Genomic DNA, 19,995 nt, shown 5'->3' with positions numbered 1-19,995 from the left:
GGATTCGTGCCGCCTGTTTGGGATGTGGCCATGCTCCCCTTTGATCCGCCCCGGGACACCGCAATGGCATTCAGCCCTCCTGCATGTCATAAATATACATAGAGAGATGGATATATAAAAAAATACATAGAGTCCTTTGATCCAGCAAGGCACTTGATGCCGATGGATCCCAATTTTGGGGATCCTGCACCTCTTGGTTCAGCACCGGTGGCATTGGTATAATTCAGATGACACCAACCCACCGACTGATCCCGTAACTACGGAGCTGCCCCATGCGGCTGCCCCACGATGTACCTGCAAACCCGTTCTACCCGTAAGGAAATAGCAACGGAGAGCTGAAAACTCTTGCCAAGAATTAGGGAGGGGGTTAAACCTTAGGAGCTCCCCAAGCCTGGACTGTAAGGCAATTATCTTTCTGGGTTAATTATTAATATTAAGATTGATTTATTTTTTTCCTTTGGATCAGATTTTGATGCTCAAATGCAAATCATGGATGGGAAAAGTCAAAATACTAAGTGAGGAATGGCGAGAGAGGGAAAACACACGATTTCACCGATTTGGTTTTTATTTGCAAATAATAATAATAATAAAGACAAAAATGAACACCTGTGCTGGGAGATATTAAGAATATAAATCAGAAATCTATCTCAAAAGCTTAGAGGAACTCAAAGCATTAAATAGTGTTCATAAAAAAAGTGAATGCACAGTGATGTGCACAGACCCTGTTTTCCAGTTGTCCTTGGGAAGAAAACCAGTGTTCGTAGCCTCTTGATGGCTGCGCGCTGACATCCTGGCGGAGCAAACCCTCCGGGAGCGGGCAGGGCCAGACTCCGAAACATTTCTGTTTAAATAAATAAATGCCTTCAGTCACTGGGTCCCCAAAGTGGCAGTGTCGGAGCGGCAGCGTCCCCCTCTCTCTTGACCTGCCTTCGCAGAGACCTGACCCCATGAGCTGCCTGGAGGGGACGGGTGCTCCGGAGTCGTCCCACTGTCTGATGCGGCAGAAACCCTCGGGATTCGGCTCCCGTCCCGACGAAGGCTGGGCTCTGGAGCGGAGAGGGGCTTTCCTCGGCGCTTTCCAGGCAATCCTCACCTCCACCTACCAAGCCCTGATCCCCGCTTGCACAGTGGATTGCAAGCACGCGGGCTGGTGCTGAGCAGCGCTGGCCATGCCCAAACCCACGTTCACAGCGGGGCTGCCCGGGGCGGTGTTGGGGGGCACCCCGGCGTAGCCCCCCCCGTAGCTAGCACCATACGGGCTGCTGCTATAGGCACTGTAGTAAGAGCTATAGGTGTAAGGGCTGGCGGGGATGCTGTATGGGGCTGGGTAAGGCTGGGAGCCCCTGAGACAGGGTTTGCCGTCCCTGACCAGCACAGGCACTGCCACCCTCCGCGGGGGCAGCGGGTGGGCAGCCAGCTCCAGGGATTTATCCTGCCTTTGCCTCTTGCACTTGTACCGCCGGTTTTGGAACCAGATTTTCACCTGCGTGGAGGTGAGCTTGAGCACGCTGGCGAGGTGCTCCCTTTCCGGAGCGGAGAGGTATTTCTGTTGCTTAAATCGTTGCTCCAGTTCAAACACCTGAGCTTGGGAGAATAGAACTCGGGGTTTTCTCCGCTGTCGCTGCTTGGGATGGTGGCAGGGGTCGGCTTTCTTCTCGTCTGCCTGGAAGGGGTGGGCGAGCAAACATTTTCCTGCAGCGAGAAAAACCCAAAGCAAAGTGAGACCCAAGTCCAGTTCTGTTCCCAGTGAGGGTGTGTTTCCGAAGGAGAGATTGAATTGGGAATGGGGCCCCTTGGGAATAAGACGAAGGAGTGCTGATAGTTGATAGATTTAATATGAACTTTCCTGTGATGTTTAATGGGAATTCAAGAAAATTCCCTTTTTTTGGGTGGAATTAGAAGACTCACTGTTATATGAATTTTGGATAATGCCTCCTTTTGGTCCCTCCTAACGATACCTGTGCTGCTGTGGGTGCTGCCGTGGGTGCTGCCACCGTGGCAGCCCCACCCTGGAGGGGCACAAGGGAAAGTGGGGTATGCCGCTGGTTCGAGTACCCCAAAACACAAATCCCCTTCCCACCGTCCTGCTCCGGAGGGATGGAAGCGATTGCAGTCAGACCTCTGGCAGGATTTACCTCCAGCGCCCGAGGAAAGGGGAATCCCGCAGCTCTCTGAATTTAAGCAAAACCAGAAAAACGAAGGGGCTGGGAACAAAGGAGGAAAAATTGTTAGATCTGAGAGGAGATGCAAAGTAGTTGTTGGTTTGTTTTTTTTTTTTAATTTGCCGGGTTTTTGCGTCGCAGGCGAGCTAGCCGGGGGTCTTGCGGGGCGATCGCTCCCCGGCTGGTGGGATGCGCTCGGGTACCCTGGCAGCCGCAGCAAGGGGCTGGGGGGATTTGAGGGGGGGCTGCGGGGAAATGGGGTGCTGGAGGGCTGCGTCTGCAGGTGCGAAGCCGACAGAGAGCCCTCCCCGGGCTCCTCTCGCCCTCTCCAGCTCCCTGGCTCCGTACCCCAGTGCCTCCCAGTGCTCAGGCTCTGGTCCTACTGGTTTCCCCGTTTCTCCGCTCTGCAGCCGCCGGGCATTAGGAAAACAGGAGCAGAGGAAACTCTGTGGGATTTCAGCCGCGGGGAGAAGGGGGCCCCGTCCGATCCCCCCTCGGCGGCCGCTCCCGAGCCGCATCCCCGGGGCCGGTCGTGCCTCGGCGCGGCGGTCCCGGTCCGCAGCGGGGGCAATTTACGGAGCATCGAAACGGAGGTTTGTGTCATCGCAAACGGCGGCGATTTGTGCCTTTCGGCAGAAAAAAAACCAAACCCAACCCCAACCGTATCCACCCCCCCGGGCCGTTTGGTTTCCCCGCGGGCGGACGGGGCGGGATGCGCGGGGCTGCCCCGAAAATGCCCCAACAACCCCCAAAAAACAAAGGCTGGGGGAAAAAGGGGGGGGAGGAGGAAACCCGCCCCGGCCCGCGCGGGCAGCGGGGAGCATCGGCTCCGGCGGGGCCGCCGTCGGGGGGGGCGAGGATGCAATGGCCCCCTCCGCCGCCCTCGGTGTTCCACCCCGGGGGAACGAAAGCGGCTCGGCGGGACCCCCCCGGCCCCGCCGCCCCCCGGTCCCGCGGGTCACTTACGCGGCGGCGGCGGCTCGTCCTCCCCGGCGGGGCTGCGGGCAGCCCGGGGGCCGGGGGGGGCGCGGGGTCCCCCGGCAGCTCCCGGCCGCTCCAGGTTGAGGATGTCCTTCACCGAGAAGGGGGTGGGCAGCATCTCCCGGGGCTCGGGGCGGTGCGGGCGGGGGGGGCCGCAGCCGCCGTGCCCGCAGCGGGGCTGTGCGCTCCGGGACCCGCTCCCCGCCTCTGACCCTCCTGCTGCCGCCGGGCCAGGCACCACCCCCGGCCCCCGCCGCCGGGCCGGGCTCGGGGGGGTCCCGGGGGTTGGGGGAGCAGGGGAAGGCGGGGGGGCCCGGGGGGGCTCTGGCTGCGGCGCGGAGACGGCTCCCCGTCAGCTCCCGCGGAAGGAGCCGGACCCCTTCGCCTCTCTATTTCCAAAACAAGGGGAAGGGGGGGGGTTTGGGCTGAGCTGCAATAAAACAAATCGAGTCGATTTTAGCTCCATTAAGGTCACATTAGCGAGCGGCTTCGGGAGATAAGGGCTGATAAGGGGCGCAGACCACCTAGCTCCTGCGGGCCGGGGGGGGGATGCTGCGAGAGCCCCCGCCGACGTGGGCTGCCCACCGACAGCAGCCCTGGGCCCCAGTTCCCTCCCAGTCTGTCCCAGTGCTGCCTTGGCGGGTGGGCGCTGAGCTGGCAGACCAGGGCATGGAGCGGGGCCAGGGCCCCCCGCCTGAGTCTGGGGAGCGGGGCCGGGTCCTGGTAGCCCCGTGGGGCAGTGGGGAGCCCCACCGGCCGTGGGGTGATGCTGGGCCTTATCTGAGCCCACTGACCGGCTATTTCAATTAAAATTCCTGGCCGGCCTCAGGGGCTGGTGTTTGCTGATAGCCCTGACAGAGCAGCGCTAGTTTTTGTCTGGGTTGGGTCGGTATCTCTCGCACCACCGAAATAGCCAAACCGGACTGTTAGGGGAGGCTGAATAAATAAACTACCCAAATGCAGGCAAGGAAGTGAGGGGCTGGAACAGGAGGGAAAATAAATACAGTGACTTGGGGAGAAAAGTGCTCACAGCTCCACAGGTCGGTCCTCATTTCTGCGTAACGCTCGGGTTCATTCCCGGCCCCTGTAGCCCGTGGTTTTAGCCCTGTGCGAGTTCATGCCCATGGGACATCCCTGCGCACGGTGCCTTGCTTGCCAGTGTAAAGTAGGAATTGTGATCGAACACATCGTGAGAAACGCTGAGCTCACATTCCCCGGGAGGGTTTCGCAGCATGCGGTGATGCTTTTGCAGGCCCACGGCGCAGCCCCCCGTCAGCATCTGCGAAATCCCTTCGGTGGGGGTAAAGCTCGGGCCCTGCCCAAGCGGTTTCTTTCGGGCTGCCCTCCTGGAGAGCACTCCCTCTCCTCTGAGAGAGCTTCAAGTTGTGCTGTCCCTTGCTGCGGGCCTGATCCTGCTCTCTTTACACTTGGTAGGAGTGTGAATTTTTCACTGTGACTTTTGCACGCTGAAAGAAAACCTGGAGGTCCTTTTATTAACTTTTTTTGGGCTATTGCACTTGCTGCCCAGACCCCAAAATCTCTAATCCCGTGCAGGAACGACTCACTTAAAGCAGCCCAGGCTCCTCGGGCTGGAGCCTCCTGCCCATGCCGGCCACCGCAGCGGCTCCCTGCAGCCCTTCGCTGTGGTCCCCACGGACACGGTTAGCTCCTGCAAACCCATCCTGTGCGGCCGGTGCTGTGCCCCGTTCACAAAACCCCTTCCCATTCTCCAGCTGGATTCATTGCCATGTCTAAATGGCTTGTTTGGGACTCGAAACACCAAAAGGCGAGAGCAAACAGAGAGTAACATTACACCTTGGCTTGTTGATGGCGGGAGGCAGCCGGCGCCAAGGTAAAATGCTTGGCTGGGATCGAGACAAGCAGGAAGGAATTGGGGTAAGTAGCTTTATCCGCCCCTAATGACTCGGTGCGGCTGAGATTAATGGAGAGGCTGGAGTTTGGCTCTCAGGACCTGCGGAGAGACGAGGCGCTGGGTGGGTCGAGTTGGGGGAGAGTGAAGGAAAACGGAGCTTAACACAGGGCAGCTGGCAGTGGGGCAGGATTAGTGCCCTGCGACGGCCGTGGGGCTGTGCTGGCTGCTCCCCATCCTGCTCCGTTTGCCCCCATGGGCTGCATCCAGCCCTCCCTCGCTCGCAGAGCAGCCACGGCCTCTGACATATCCGGAGGCTTAGATGAGGCTTGCAAATCATCTCCGCAGGCGCTCCCCTGCCAAAACCCGCTGCCGAGCCTGCCCAGCCCCGTGCCCGGGAGGTTTCCCGGTGCCACGGCCGTCGGCACTGGCAAGGGCTCGGGCCCTTCCCGCTGTGCCGGGGACGGACCGCGGCTGTCGGCCACTGCGTTTTGGCAGCGAGAGGCCACTGGGGGATTTCTGGGAGGAAGACTAAGAGGATCTATCACAAGTGATCATAAATCATTGGCTTCTTTTTGACTGGCAAGTTAATTCTATTACAACTCTCCGGAGACATTACTCCTCTTTTTAACTAGATTAGATGAAATCAGGAGAAAGCTGCTTCTAGCCACCGCCGGGTGTTTAAACGGGATGATTTCTATGGCAGCAGCACAGCCGCGGCTCCCAAAGTATCTGATTTCTGGCAGCTATCGCTGGGACGCATCAGGATCCCAATGCGATGTCGGAGGAGCATCCGAGGCCCTGGAAACCCGACTCTGCCTGCTGGGAGTGCGGTGGGGCAGCCAGCCCTCCCGAGGCACTCCTGCCCTGCCAGAAGGTTTTGGTTTTAAAATGCTCAGAACGGGGGAATAATGGGAATATAATGGGAATAAAGGAAAAATGAGTGAGGTGGATGCATCGGGGTGGGTTGCAAGTACAGAGCACGTGTATAGACATCTCTAAGGAGTTTGCGAATGCTTTGATGCAGCTGAAAGGAAACTTAAAAGGGTTTTCTATATCCTTTTCTTTTTCCCAGCTACTTTCTGTCCTTTTTCATTGGTGAAATAAAACAAAAAGCAGAGAAGATGGAAGCGATGGCAGAGAGCGAGCTGCAGGCGGGTGAGGGAAAGCAGATTCCCTCTCCAAAACTTTCTCATAAACATCAGGGGAAAAAAAGCAGTCAAATGTGCTGCTTTTCAGAATCCGTAGGGTAACAATAACTTCAAAACTTTAGCAAGTTTTCGTGGAGAATCCACTTTCTGCCTGGCTGCGGGAGGAAGGCCACGTCTCTGCCGCGCTGGCGGCGGGTGAGGGCAGCCCGGGCAGGGTGCGGGCAGGGTGGAAGGACATCTTGACGTGATGAAGCGCAGGCAGTGCGGGCGCAAGGCTGAAACGGCAAAGCTGGGGCAGGCTGTCATCTCCTGCTCTTTATTTATCTCCTTTTTTTCCCCATTTTAGCCAGCTCTTACCCTTTTGAGACAAGCCAGCACTTCCCTGGTGCTCTGCTCCGCCCCTGGTTGCTCTGTTGGACTGGGTTTTATCACCATTCTATTATGTCTGGATTTTGGGGGGCCTGTTGAAATCAGGGGAATTAAATGGCGAGAGGGTTCCTCAGCTGCTGCTACAGCAATATCTGCTAGCAGGAGAGGTTTTTCTGTGCCAGAAGGACTTCAGGATTGACTTAAACCAAACCCCTGTAGCAGAGCCCTGGCCCAAATCATTAGCCAGCAGTGCCCTCTGCTTGGACACCAGAGATGTGCAGCTTTGCTTCTCTAGACTCCAAAGCTGAGCACTGAAAAGGGGGGGGGGAAAATGCCCCCCGTGCTCCTTCACCCATGCTGTCAAAGAGGAGTGGGTCAGCGGAGGGTACGGGCGGGAATTGCTGAGGTTTGGGGGTTTGCTGTGTCACACTCGAGAGATAAAAATAGTGGTCGGTGTTAAAAGTGCTCTCGCCGTCTTTTAAGCAGGGGAGTTATTTTAAAATGGGATTATTTTGGTGAAGCGTCATGAATAATTCAGTGTCCCCCAGTGCTGGCAGATGGAGGAAAGCTGAACTCAGAAAATTACATTCTGGGTGCTTGTCTGTCGCTTTGTCTAACGAGCCAGCTGCAGGGAGCATCCCTCGTCAAACCGCCGGCGCTCCCGGCTCCTTCCCCCTGTTTTTGCGCGGCGAAGAGTGCAACCCTCTGGTTTGCAGCGGGCGGACAGATTTCTGCGTGCGGGGTGTTACAGCATGGCTGTGCAGGGCTGGGGGCGGCGAGTGCTGGGGCCGGTGGCAGCGCCTGGGCTGAAGATGCTGAGCAAGAGCAGTGTCTTCCCCGCGGAGGTTTCGCAGCCGCTGGGCTGCCCCTTCCCAGCGTTTGGACTTGGCGGTGTTCGTGTACGGTTGGGCTCGATGATCGTAAAGCTCTTTTGCACCCTAAATGATTCTATGATCCTATACCTGGACATTTTGGCCAGACCCTTCCTGCTTCTACCTTCTTTCCCTGCAAAACCAGGGAAAAGCAGCCGGAGCGCAGCCTTGCCCCGTCCTCCTCTGCCCTTGGTGCTGCCTGGGTGGCCTTAGCGGGGATGACCAAGAAACAGAATGTTCTCATTTTTTGGGTTTTCTGGGATTTAGCCAAATTCCTGGGGATGCTTTCAAGTCAGGGCTGGGCAGGAGGTGGCGGCGGGAGCGAGGAGAGGGCAGGAGGCACCTGGGGGCTGCCGGAGGGGAGAGGATGGGTGCGGGCAGACCGAGTGGGTGCTGGGTGGTGGGTGCTGCGGCGTGGCAGGGCCACGGAGCCAGCGGCCCTCGGTCGGCAGATGGCACAAGAGCCGTGGCTGAGCGCCTTGGGCAGGGAGTGGAGCTGCTGGGAAAAAAAAATAATTGGGAAAAAAAAAAAGAAATGCATCACCCTGCAGCTTGCTGACCAGTAAGGGGAGAGCAGGAGGCACCGCAGGCGACCGGCGCTGGTCCCTTCAGCCACCTCCACAGCTCCCAGTGAGTCCCAGTAGGAGCCCAGTCTGTCGTCTCTCCCACCAGCAGCTCCGTTAGGGTTGGAGCATCCCAACTTGTCCTCGGGCTTCCCACAGCTGCACCCTGCTGCTTCGCCGGGCAGCGAGACTGCGGAGCTCCCGGCTGGGTTATTCGGCAGGGAGCCGAGGGGTTATTCAGCCCCCCAGGAGCAGGGGGCTGAGGGGGCTTGTGAGCACGGTGGAAGCCAAAAAAACCCCCACTGGCTACAGCAAGGAAAATAGGGGTGAGACGTGGTGGGAAACGTACAGGGTGTTTGGGATGCAACCGCTCCTCGGGGAAGGGGGAATTTGGTCTCTGCCTCTTCGATGCTCAGCGTGCAAAGCGGCATCCCGAGCGCATCGCAGCGGTGTGCCCTCCCCTGCCTTCCAGCAGTGCGAGCGGGGCGGGAGATCCTCCATCGCCCCCGAGCTGCATGGGAGAGGTGCTTCGAACAGGCGTGCAGGCTCAGGGAAAAGCTGAGCTGGCTTATCCCCACCTCCCAATTTCACCCCCCCGAGCCCCAAACCTCAACACCCCCGCTTAAAAAAAAGCGGTTCCTCCTTCGCCCCACGCTCTCCGTACGTCCCCAGCGCAAGCTGTCCCGCGGTTTGCAAACATCCAGCGCTGCGCAAGTGTTCTTTATTATTGGTTTTGACAGGCTCGGTTAAGTGGGCGGACGGGGCCTGGCAAACGTGCTTGGGTTCGCTTTTTGCTTTGGAACAACTGCGGGGCTCGCCACATCTGTTGGGTTTGTGCTTTGTTTTGTTTTGCTTTTTTTTTTCATGGGAGACATTTGTTTAGATTGAAGAAAGATCACTTGGATACTGGGCCAAAAACGTAACTTAAAATATCTGGACTAAATAAGCTCCTAAAATAAGGAGAATTGCTTAATTTTTTCTCTCTGATATCATCTGTGGATGCCACATGCCGAAATCCCAGGCATGATAATATTTAAATAAAACGCAGCCTCAAATAATTCACAGGGCAGGGGGAAATGCATCATGTGTTATCAGCTATTACATGTCATAGATTTCCTATTTGTCAATCTACCCACCCTTAAAATATATAAACTGGCTGTGAGCAACTTCCTGAGCCTCGGCGAAATACGTGCCGATTCAATTGGAGGGCGACCCGAGCAGCCCGTTTTGTGCTCGCGTTTGTGGTGTCCTCTTTGGAATTCATTTTTTTTTTTTTTACAAAAAAAAAGATCATGATTAATGACATGGTCATCAGCTCCGAGGGCGAGCTGTGTAATTTTCCGCTTTCAACTAAAAGGCTGCCAAAAGGAAGAGCCTCCTTAAAAACACAAGTGTGTGAATTGTGTGTGTTGAGGGTCAGAAACTCCTCCGCGGGACTTGGCCTGACGGCTGGGAGAGTCGGAGGCTCCTAAGAGCCCAGTCCCGAACCCGGACCATGTCCCCCTGTTTCAGACGGAGGCAGCCGAGACGCAGGCAGCTTGCGGCCGTGCCCACGCTCCGCTTCTTGCATGGGTGCAAATCCCCGGCGTTTGCGCCCGTCCAGCCTTGCTGCCTCTATTTGCACGAGGAGTGGCATTTATTCCACTCTGATAGGATTGGCTCTCATCTCTTTTCCCATCACGGCAATAAGTTTTGCCCTGGTTTGGCCTTTAAAAGTAACGGCATGCTGCAGGCATCTATTTCTAACAACCACAGGCATCTGCTGCCCGCGGGCACGAGCGTCGCCCCTGCAGCTCTGCTGTGCTCAGGGCCAGAAGGCAGTACGTTCAGTGCCCGTGTTGCAGCGTTTTCTGCCTGCTCCAGCCCAAACCCAGACCCTTTTGCGCTGGGCATCACACCAACGCTCCCTGGCTTTATATAAAGATGGGATTTACGTGGTACCCGCTCCCCTTTTCAGTGCAGACAGCCCCGAGCAGCGCGTAGCAGGAGCCTGTGCTGTGTTGGAGGGTTTTATTTTCAGGCTGAGAGCAGCACAGCTAAGGTTTCACTCCATTATTCAGTTAACAGGGAGATGAGGTTACCGAGCAGAGGAGCGGCGATGCTGTGGGGACCGCATGGCTCCTGCCGAGGGGGACCTGGCGAGCGCAGGGGAGACGCTGCCTCTGCCCGCTCTGACCTCCGCGCGGGTCCTGCCTGTGCCATGCCATGGCGGCCAGATGTGGCGATCGGCAGCTGCAGCTGGTTTCTACAGCCGCGAGTTTCACAATATTTATTTTTGCCTTTCACAGTTTTCACGGGCTGTGGTTGCACTGGGGAGCCATTTAGTTGGCTTAAACATGGCCCAGGAACCGGCGCTGGCTGGAGGAAAGACCGAGATCTTGTGTTACTCCCCTTCATGCCATTAAAATAGCCGGCAGACACGGCAGCGGGACACCGTCCCGTCTCAGGAGCCCATCCCAAGGCTCGTGGCCGTGCCACGTGCGTGGCCCAGCTGCAGAGCAGGGGGGGCCGTGGGGGTGTCAGCGTGGGGAAGACCCCGGGTACAGCCCCGCTGACCCACGGGGATGTATTGGCTCTGCTCGGTGCTACTTCAGGCATCTCACTGTGTTTTCCTTGAAGTCAGCTCTGCCAACGGCTTTTTTTGAGAGGCCGCTGCTCTGAGCTGACCCGGCGCGGCAGCCGGGGGGGTCAGCACCCCCTTTCCCGGCTCCCAAACCTGCCACCACCCTCCCTTTGGGCTGAAGCAGGGATGAGCCGCGTCCCCCGGCCCACGCCGATGGGCGAGCGGCTTTTGAGCGAGCAGGGTGACAAAATGGCACCCTTCAGGGCCACCACATCGCCCGGGTGCGGGTGCACGTGGGCTCGGGGCGGGGGGGGCGAGAGAAGAGGAGGGGTAGCTTGGCTCACTTAAAAGGCTTTTAAAAATACGATGAAGTTTCTTTACATTATTTAAAAGCCTCTTTAAAGAGCAGCTGCCTCCTATTAATACCGCTCGGGCTGATAATCTTTGCTCGGATCTATCTTTAGAGCGCTGCCAGCATAAATGGGAGCTGGAGGTGCAGCGCGGGGGGGTGACGTCAGGCTGCGCGCCGGCTCCGGGGGCGGCCGAACCAGCTGAAAACACATCGGAGCCTCCCGGGAAGAGGAGAGTGGGGAGGAAAGCAAATAATACCCCTGGCTTTTTGGGTGGGTTTGAAGAAATCAACCTTTCCGTTGCCCGTTTGCTCTGAAACATGTCTTTTTTGTGACACGCAAGAGCAGTTTTTCGGGAGAGGTTGAACATGGCGTTCCCCGGCTGGGATGGGGATGTGGGTCATGATTTCCCAGCTCAGCTGTGAAGTGGTTTAAGCCCAGCTTGAGAAAAGTGCGTAGACCTGCTTCGGTTTTCTTGCTGCCCGGTGCAATCCCCGTAGCAGCCCTGGGAAGCCCGCTGTGTTAGGGACGGCTGTGCTGGGGTGGCAGCGACCGAACAAACCACGCAAGCGTTTGCAGAGATGAGGGTCTGCCCCGAATCAGCCCCCGTGCCTCTCTGCCACTGAATCTGGGCTGGAATCGAGATGATTCCCCATTTTCAGGTGCCGTCCTTTGACGCAAGCACGGCTTCAAAGGGGACCCTGAATAATCCTGCTCTCCGGCGTCAGCGCCGTGGGGGGAAGAGGGTGAACGGGATCAAAACTCTTTGACTTGCTTTTATTTCCTTTGCTTTCTTAATCGCTTCCTGACAGCCCCGGAGCTGCATGAGAAATCCTGCGGCGTGATGCTGTGCAAGAACTGACGCAGCTTTCACCCCGTTCCCAGCAGGACAGCCGGGAGGGGTTTCGGTAGGGATTAACACCGAGCTTCAGCTTTGCCCTTTGCCGTGATGACCGAATCCCAAATTTCTTGAGATTTCATCAATAATTGTCTTAAAAACAAATTGCAGCTGACCTGGAAGCCCTAAATGCCTCGCCAGAAGAGAGCATCCCCATATTTTCTTTCCTGTTATTGCTTGAACCAAAGCCATCCTTAGTGGCTCGGTTAGACTTATCCCGGGAGTGAACAGGATTTTCTGGGAGCTCAGATCTCAGCTGAACGTTGGGATGTTGAAGGTGGCAGTAAGCTGGTACCGTTGGCTCACTTCTTTTAAGGCACTTAGGGGCAATCAACGTGGCTAATCCTTCACTCAGCGTGCGAGAAACTTATTGCTGCATTTAGAGCTTTGGTAAGGAACTGCCACCTGTGTGACAAGCAGCCAGAGCACATCAGACCTCTCTGAGCACGCATGTAATTTAGAAAAACCGCTGTATTATTCGTTCTTTCATTCATACCGTGCCCATCAGCTGAATATCAGGGGATGCTGAAACAAACAAGCGCATCTTGCCGGAGCCCGGCCACGCAGAGGGATGGGTGCTGCTCCCGCCGGCCTTTTGGTCGGTGCCCACTGAGCAAATTGCTGGAAATTCAGGTTATAGGGAAGATTTTGCTCTCTATATGGCAAATGACAAGCTTTTTCTGGCAGTTTGAATATCAGAGCAGAGGGGTATTTGCTCTTCTGCTGCCAGATGAAACCCTTAGTTGCTGCAAAGTTGAGTAGGAGTTTGTAAGGCTGAGCTGGGCACCGACGCGGGCAGGATTTCTTCGACACTAACGTGACTTTTTTGGCTGTGCTTGTGTGTGAAATTTGGGAGACGTCGCAGCCAGATGCTCCTGGCAACTCAGTTGCATGTAAACGGGTGGTGGCCGTGGCTCGCTGCGCTGGAGAGGGGCTGGTGTTTGGGGCTGGGGCTCTCTCAGCGGGTGTCGATCTGCTTTTGCTGATCTGCGTTTTCAGCCTTGCTGAATACCCGGGAGCTGAAACCAGGGCTTTGTCGAAGTGTCCTGAGTAGCCCCAAAAGGGGATGCCGGGAAAATCCCTGGTATTTGTGGAAAATTCCTCTGGATGCTGACCCTCCCCGGAGCGCCCAGCGGCCCCAAGGCTTCAAGCAAAAGGTCCCTCGTACTTGACTCTGATTAGTGACTAACGATGGGGTGAGCGTCGGGCTCCGTGAACTCCAAATACACCCCTAGGAAGAATAAAGCCGCACAATGCTGGGAGCAGAGCAGAACGCCTTTCCACACCAGAGGAAAAACCAATATTGTCCTTCTGGTAATCTCATTTTTTCGGCCAGAACGTACCACTCCCCATCCTTAAGGGAAGTTTGCTCCCTGACCTGGGAATCCCGCTCCGGGGCTGGTGCGTCTCCCCGGGGGCCCCGTGGGTGGATCTGCCCGGAGCCCTTTCCTCTGATGCAGCGATAAAACATCTGCCCTCTCCAGCTCCATCAATCAAAGCTGTAACCGTGTCAGCGGGGCTCGGGTGTCCATCCCCGCCAGCACCCGCGCGAGTGACGAGGAGGAAGAGGCTCGTGCGTCGTTGGGATCTCTTGACTCACCGATGGCAGCTCCACCTAGCCAGTCACGCACTTTTCCGTGAGCTGCCGGGACGCTCAGCCTCCTCCTTCCTTCTTCCTGAGGACAGTGCCTTTATCCAAGGGAAGAAAAGCTTTACCTCGGGCAGGAAAGATTCCCGGCCGCATGGCAGGCGCGTGTCCTGCCCGGCCAGGAGACGGCGGGCAAAGGGGAAGGCTGTTGGGGCAGGGAGTTGAGCGATGCTCATGGAAACGTGTGCATGGGAGCACTGGAGTGAGCAAACATGGTGGAAGAATGATAAACCCAAGAAAACGTCTGTATTCTTCTCTTACTGTTCAGATTAATTTGATTTTTTCAATTTTCATGCTTGCGGCTTTGCTGCGTCTACCCTATGGGGGCTGCGCTCTCCACTGTGGCTGTAGGAATAAAGGCGTATTTAAGAAAAGATCAAAGGGAACTTTTTCAGATAATTATCCACGAATGTGAACTCGTATCCCACAGCCGGACACCTCATTCCCATGAAAATCATGGCCAGCAAATAAAAGTGATTCTAAGAAACATGTGTGAAACAGTTAAGCAAACAACAGCTCAGAGAAAGATTTTTTTTTTTAAGTCCTGAAAAAACTTCTAGGATTAATTATCAGCACAGTAATAAAAATAAATAGCTGGGCTCTTTCTGCTGGTTCGGACTGTCTAAACTCCCCAGTTGAGAGCAAAAAATCATGCTAGGGTTTCGGCAGGGCTGGCTGGAGATGGCTGATGATTTTATTGAGCCCAGTTGATTACTCCAAGCCAAACAGCACATCGAGAGAAGAGCAGGGATTTGTTTTCGCAGCAGAAAACACTCCAAGCCTGCAGATGAAAAATAACCCTGAAGGAAATTCAAAGGAACCAACTGGAATTTTCTCCCAGCTTGACAATACAGGGAACGCAGTTTCTATAAAATGATTTTTTGCTTTGAATCACCATTCTGACCGGCTCGGTTTTGTGTGTCTGGACCCGCAGCATCCGTCCCGGCCGGGGGAAAGGCTGGAGGGGGAAGTGGGAAGGCGCAGGTAACAGGGATCATCCTTTGGAGCTACAATCTGGGCTATCCTGACATTTCAGTCTGCTTAAAATTAAAATCCAAAGAGGGGAAAAAAAAAAAGAGAAAAAAAACTGTCTGTGTGAAAATAATTACGTTTCCCCCCATGAGCTCATACAGGTTTTACTAGTTTTTCCAGCTGGAATAAAACTCCCGTGTCTCTTGCAGGTATTTTCTGCCTGAGGTTCTCCAGCCGCCTGCAACGTGGATCCCTCTGCATCGCCGAGATAAGTGTGGGATTACAGCTAAAATTATCTGACGTTATCTCTAACGCCTAACTTGGCCTTTTCAAGGAGGAGCCCTGGCTTTGAAAATACAGGTTTGTGTACTGTGAACGAGGCGAGGAAGGGTTGGCTCCTTGGAAAAATGTCAATTTATTGAAAGAAAGTAATTTTTGTGAGTGGCTTATGCTGTCGAACAATATTGTCCATAAGCTTTCCATACATGCTGAGTACCCCTCCCTCCGATCAGACCTTGGAACAAGAGGGATTTCAAGCAGTGTTACCCCTCCAAAAATCCATCAGTATCATTTTTGCCATTGCTTTACACTGAAAATCTCGGTGGCATTCGCATAGCTCAGTGTCCCGTGGCTGCACGTTCCCCGGTTTATGATACGGCAGAGCCTGCGTCCATTTGCCTTTTCCTTCTGCCTTTTCCTTTTGCATCTCGCCCACCGAACCGCGCGCGATGGGAACGACCACTGTGCGCTCAGTCGTTTGCACTTTGATTATATTTTTAGCATCCTACTGCACTTTTTTATTTTTTTTAAACTTCTTTGATATTCCCGGTCGGACTGGCTGAATCATGATGGCAAAGACAATGTCCTTTATTATATTGTGGAAGGGTTTTTTTTTCGGCTTTTTATTTTCGTAAGTTCACGGGAGGCAGGAAGCGGAGTCTGTTCCCAAATTTCACTCCCAGTCATCGTGCCCAGTGTCACGTGAAGTGCCAAAGATCACACTCCTCCTCTCCCACTTGCGCTCTTTCTCTCGCTCCCCCCTTGCTCAGAACAGCAAAGCAAGCAGGAAGGGTGAGGACCAGGAAAATCTGAAATGATTTTCCCCTTCTTTTGTAATGAAACTTTAAAAAAAAAAATAAAAAAGGACAAGACAAGAACATCAGTCAATCATACACTTTGGGCCTTGGCCAAATCAAATCAACTCCCGGGCTGTTTGTTCCATTTGAAGATGATAACCAGGACTTCGACGCGCTCTGGGCTCTCCGCCGTCAGCGAGCCGAGATTTCCTCTTCCAGGAGCTGTTTTCTGTACAGCCTTTCCACCGTGGTGGCTGTTTTGACCAGAGCCCTGCTCCCACCATTTTTTTGAAATCACAACCCCTGGTTACTAGCCCCGGGCTAAATGTCTTTTATTTTTTCCCCAACACTTGAGAAGTTGTTGCACTTCAGAAATATTGTCGCAGTTGGGGACACCAGGTAAAAATTTCCCATTAAATTTCTAACAACAACAATAAATTTACTTAATAGTTAAAAATAATGATAATGATATAATATAGTATTATAATAATAATAGTAATAGTAATAGTAATAGTAATAGTAATAATAATAATAATAATAATAATAATAATAATAATAATATACCTTCCACACAGCCTGAGTAACACCTTTGTGGTTTCTAAAGAAAAGAACTTCACTTGACGCACGCTGCCTGCTTTATACGCTGTGTAAATGCATTGTTGACATTTTTATCTATAGGATACATAATCCCCACCACAAGGCCGGTCTTGAATTTGGGAGGAGAAAGGAAAACTTGTATTATAATGCTGCAATTTCTGCTGGAGCACAGTTGAGCTTGCTTTGACCCATGCTGGGGAGTTCTTGTGTCATTTACGCCTTTCATTTTGGGGTCAAGTTTTAGTGCTCGAGGGAGCTCAGGGGAGAAAGAATAAAAAAAAAACCCCAACCCAGAACTAGTGGGGTTTCAAACGGAATTTGTTGTGCAGAATCAGTATAGAACTGGCCAGATTTCTAAGTGACTGCGTGCATCGGGGTGAGGTGCATCGGGCCGGCAGAATCCTTGAACTCTCTAGGAGCAATTTCATTTTAGGGATGTGGTTTGCTGACGAGGAAGCCAGGCAGGCTGAGATTTATGAAGATTTCGTATGAATAGTACATTGCATTGACAGTAATTATTTTATAGTGGTTATTAATTACAAAATAGCTGTGAAAGCCAGCTTTTGGAAGCTAGTTCCAAGGCACTCTTTCTGCAAGAGCAGCATGTTAACTGGCTTTGTTTCCAGCCCTGTATAATTCACTGTTCAGCCCTAAATTGTGTTGCCATTTCCGACTGAACGCCGGTCCCTTCGCTGCTTTGGCTTCTAGACAGGGGGGTGGGGGGGTGTTATTTAGCAGCCGGTGATTTACAGGGAGGTGAGGGGACGTGTGTGTTCAGCGAGGGATCTGGGGAGTCCTACTAGCGGAAAAGCAAATGAAGAAGTCAGAGGGTGACATCCATTTCCAAGCCCACTGGCACGTCAGATGACTCAGTGGCACTTGGATATAGATGGGAACTGCTTTCGTATTCCCTTGTAAGCCCAACTGATTTGATGCTCGGTTACGGCAGCGATGTTGACATTTCTTAGTAATCCTTTTGGCTTTTGACTTTTTCAGTTGGGGAAAGGGTTTTATGAGAAACCCAGTCAAACTGGTGGCATAGCCGAGTGCTTCGGCCAATGGACACAATTGCCCTTTCTGCCTTTTTCTGAGACACTAGCTCAGCTCCTGCCGGAACAGCGAAGCTCACCCGGAGCCAGGAACAGGGAGAATTCCCAAGGTAAGCAGGCAGGGGTGGCTTGTCACCACCTATGAATTCACAGCAGTAAAGGGGAGCTCAAGGAAGGTCCAATTTCCTCGGCTCCTCGGCACCTCGGCCCGGGTTTGCAGCAACGTTATAAATAAGCATCACTCTGGCTCATCAGCTCTCAATGCTGGGAAGCACAGCAGCGTATTTGTTTGCAAAGAATGATCAGTTCTGATTTTGGTAAGTTACTGTACCTTATTATGAACTTCGCTTTTGACTAAAGAGGGATTTCAACAAAAGCAAAGTTTTAATAGCCCCTTTTGAAAGTAATTTCTGCATTGCTGGACAAAACAAGAAGGAAGAAGAGAGTTTTTTTTTTTAAATCCAACTGTATTGCTAATATTTATTCTTTGGTTCTCTTGGACAAGTTGTACTCTAATGTGATGGGGGAAATAATAGTTTTTTTAAACGTCGCAGTAGCTTTTGGAGCAATGAGTCTGAATTAGTCTGCCAGGCTTCCTCTGATGGGTATTAAACGTTTTTTGATCTTCCACTGGAAATCAGAGATTTCCTGAATGAAGTGTAAATGCACATTTACATGTACATCAAAGCCAAAATGAAGGTATTTTCTTTTTCCTGCAATGCTGTTATGGATGCACTCATTAAAAAATGGTTGTGCCTTAATTTTGTTATCAGGCTAAATAAGATGATACAATTTACAAGGTCAGGCCACTGTCGGAGAGAAGCAGGACAAGAGCTTTGGTAGCACTGGGATTTACAGCTGCTCTCGGACAGCACGAGGCCCAGGATCGGAGCTTTTGGTCAGACCAAATGTATCCAGAGGATGACTCTAGGGATACCCGGCGCTGCGGTCTAGATGCCGGAAGGCTGCTTCAGGAATCATTTAGTCTGCGCTCACCCCCTTCTTATTTTTCTCCAGCCTCACCACTGAGCAGCATCGAGAGATGAAGACGGCGCGAGGGGAACCTCTGGCTTCACACAACCAGCGCCCCAGGATCTGAACCCGAGGTTCTCGGCATCCAGAACGACGCAAAAGCTACGGTGCTCAGTCGAAGGTAAGCACGACAACTGGCTTCTTGGGTAGCGTCACGGTCACGGTAAGGTTTAATGAAAGAGTCAGACACTGAAAACACTTAAATTTGACATTTTATTTCATTGCAGAAGAAAATCCAACATAGGCCTCATTATGTTATGCATCTTTAATTATAAAAATAAGCAAAGAAAATAACTTGCATCTTTCTCATTACTATGATATGTTTCAAATAACCTTTATATGAACACACTGAGCTTTAAAAATGTAATTTAAACAATAAATAATGACATATACCAGATATGCTCACTGTTTATTCCAGTACTCAGCAAAAAAACAAAAAAACCCAAACTCTCTCCCCCTTCTAAGTATCTTTAAATTATAAATACATAATGCAAATTTATAATGGCACAAAACATCTAAAGTGCAAACAAATCACAATGAGAATCATGCAAACATTTCTAGATAAGCCCCTCCCCGCCCCCAAGAGAAATCATTTTGCAATGAACGCAAGATTAAAAAAATAAAGCATTAGAGATTAAATAAAACGTGAAATAGCTGGACTTAATATTGAGAATCATTCCCCATCCCCAGGGGGATCTCTCTCACCTAATGCAAACCATCTAAAATCAGGCATCCTTCCCCGTCGATGGGAAGCGCCGCTCCCATCTCCACGTCCCTCCCCTGGTAAGAGAGAGCGTTGGATGGCCAGCGTAGGCTAGATGGCAAAAGTTAGGCAAGGTGAACCCCAGGCCTTTTCATTTTATGGATGTGTGCTTGCGGCTTCCTTACTACTTCAGCACAGGAAAAAAAGTGACATATTAAAGCAGCTCAAAAATCTCGTGACGTAGTCGAGGCTCTCTCCGACACGGGGCATCCGGTGAGTGCCCAACAGCAGTGCCGGTGCGGAGAGGCAGAGCTTTGGTTTGCTCAGGTGATGTTTGCCTGCGGCACCAGAGCAATTCCACTCGCGCGGAATTATTTTCCCAGTCGTCTTCCCACCCATATTAAGGGGACAACAAGTTTAAATTCCCACTGGAAAAAGAAAGTTAATTATGACAACTCAAAAAGATAGGGTTTGGGGTAACCTGACCCTCCTCCCCAGCCCCACATCGACTTTATGAACCTTCTTTGGGTCTTCACAGAAATGGGGGCACAAAGCAACACAGAAGCCACTTGCCATTAGGAGCATCTCCATGGAAAATCGTGGCTGCTAGATGTCCTCAGTGAGCTCTGCTGGTGCGAGCCCACGGGGGCCTTGGGCCCCCAAAACAGGGCCTGCTTCGCACAGCCCAGAGCGGGGCTCCGTAGCACCAGTGCGGCCATCCAGGCGGGTGGTTGGACGCTGCCTCGAGCCAGGTAAAGACCCTTTTGTAACTATTTCCCCAAACAGCACTATGCACTTGATGCACAAACCCCAGTGGCCTCCCGTATTTAGTAATCGCTGTCTCCTAACGGTGCAGCGTGGGGTGTAACGCTGTAGGGTGGAAAGCCGCACGTGCACGTTCTGGGATCAGTTCCTAAGCATAGGTCAAACTTTTAGGGTCAGGATATTCAAGGGGCCTTTGGTTTTCACCTTGCAAAACTTCTTCGTGTTGGACTCTATATACCTGACTGAGATTTAAGAATGAGCAATATTGCATCTTGCTTGCCCTGGACGGCACAATTCAGAGTATTAAAAAAAAATAAAATAACAACCCTCTACCGTCAGCAACATTTTTTGCTGCTTACAATTTTATGACAGCA

At 52.9% G+C, this 19,995-nt stretch overlaps 1 protein-coding gene across 1 annotated transcript; it reads right to left on the bottom strand.

Moving 5' to 3' along the window:
- Nucleotides 1–1,099: 1,099 nt before the first annotated feature.
- On the bottom strand, nucleotides 1,100–3,261 carry NKX2-6 (NK2 homeobox 6). Its single transcript, XM_059831393.1, has 2 exons — nucleotides 3,129–3,261; nucleotides 1,100–1,692 (listed from the first exon to the last, which is right to left on the bottom strand). The coding sequence occupies exons 1-2, from the start codon at nucleotides 3,259–3,261 to the stop codon at nucleotides 1,100–1,102; spliced, it is 726 nt and encodes a 241-aa protein (XP_059687376.1).
- Nucleotides 3,262–19,995: the final 16,734 nt, after the last annotated feature.

This window comes from Gavia stellata, chromosome 31 (assembly GCF_030936135.1).
Source record: "Gavia stellata isolate bGavSte3 chromosome 31, bGavSte3.hap2, whole genome shotgun sequence".
Taxonomy (NCBI): domain Eukaryota; kingdom Metazoa; phylum Chordata; class Aves; order Gaviiformes; family Gaviidae; genus Gavia; species Gavia stellata.
The sequence above is the reverse complement of the archived record's forward strand: the minus strand, read 5'-3'. Positions and strand labels throughout refer to the sequence as shown.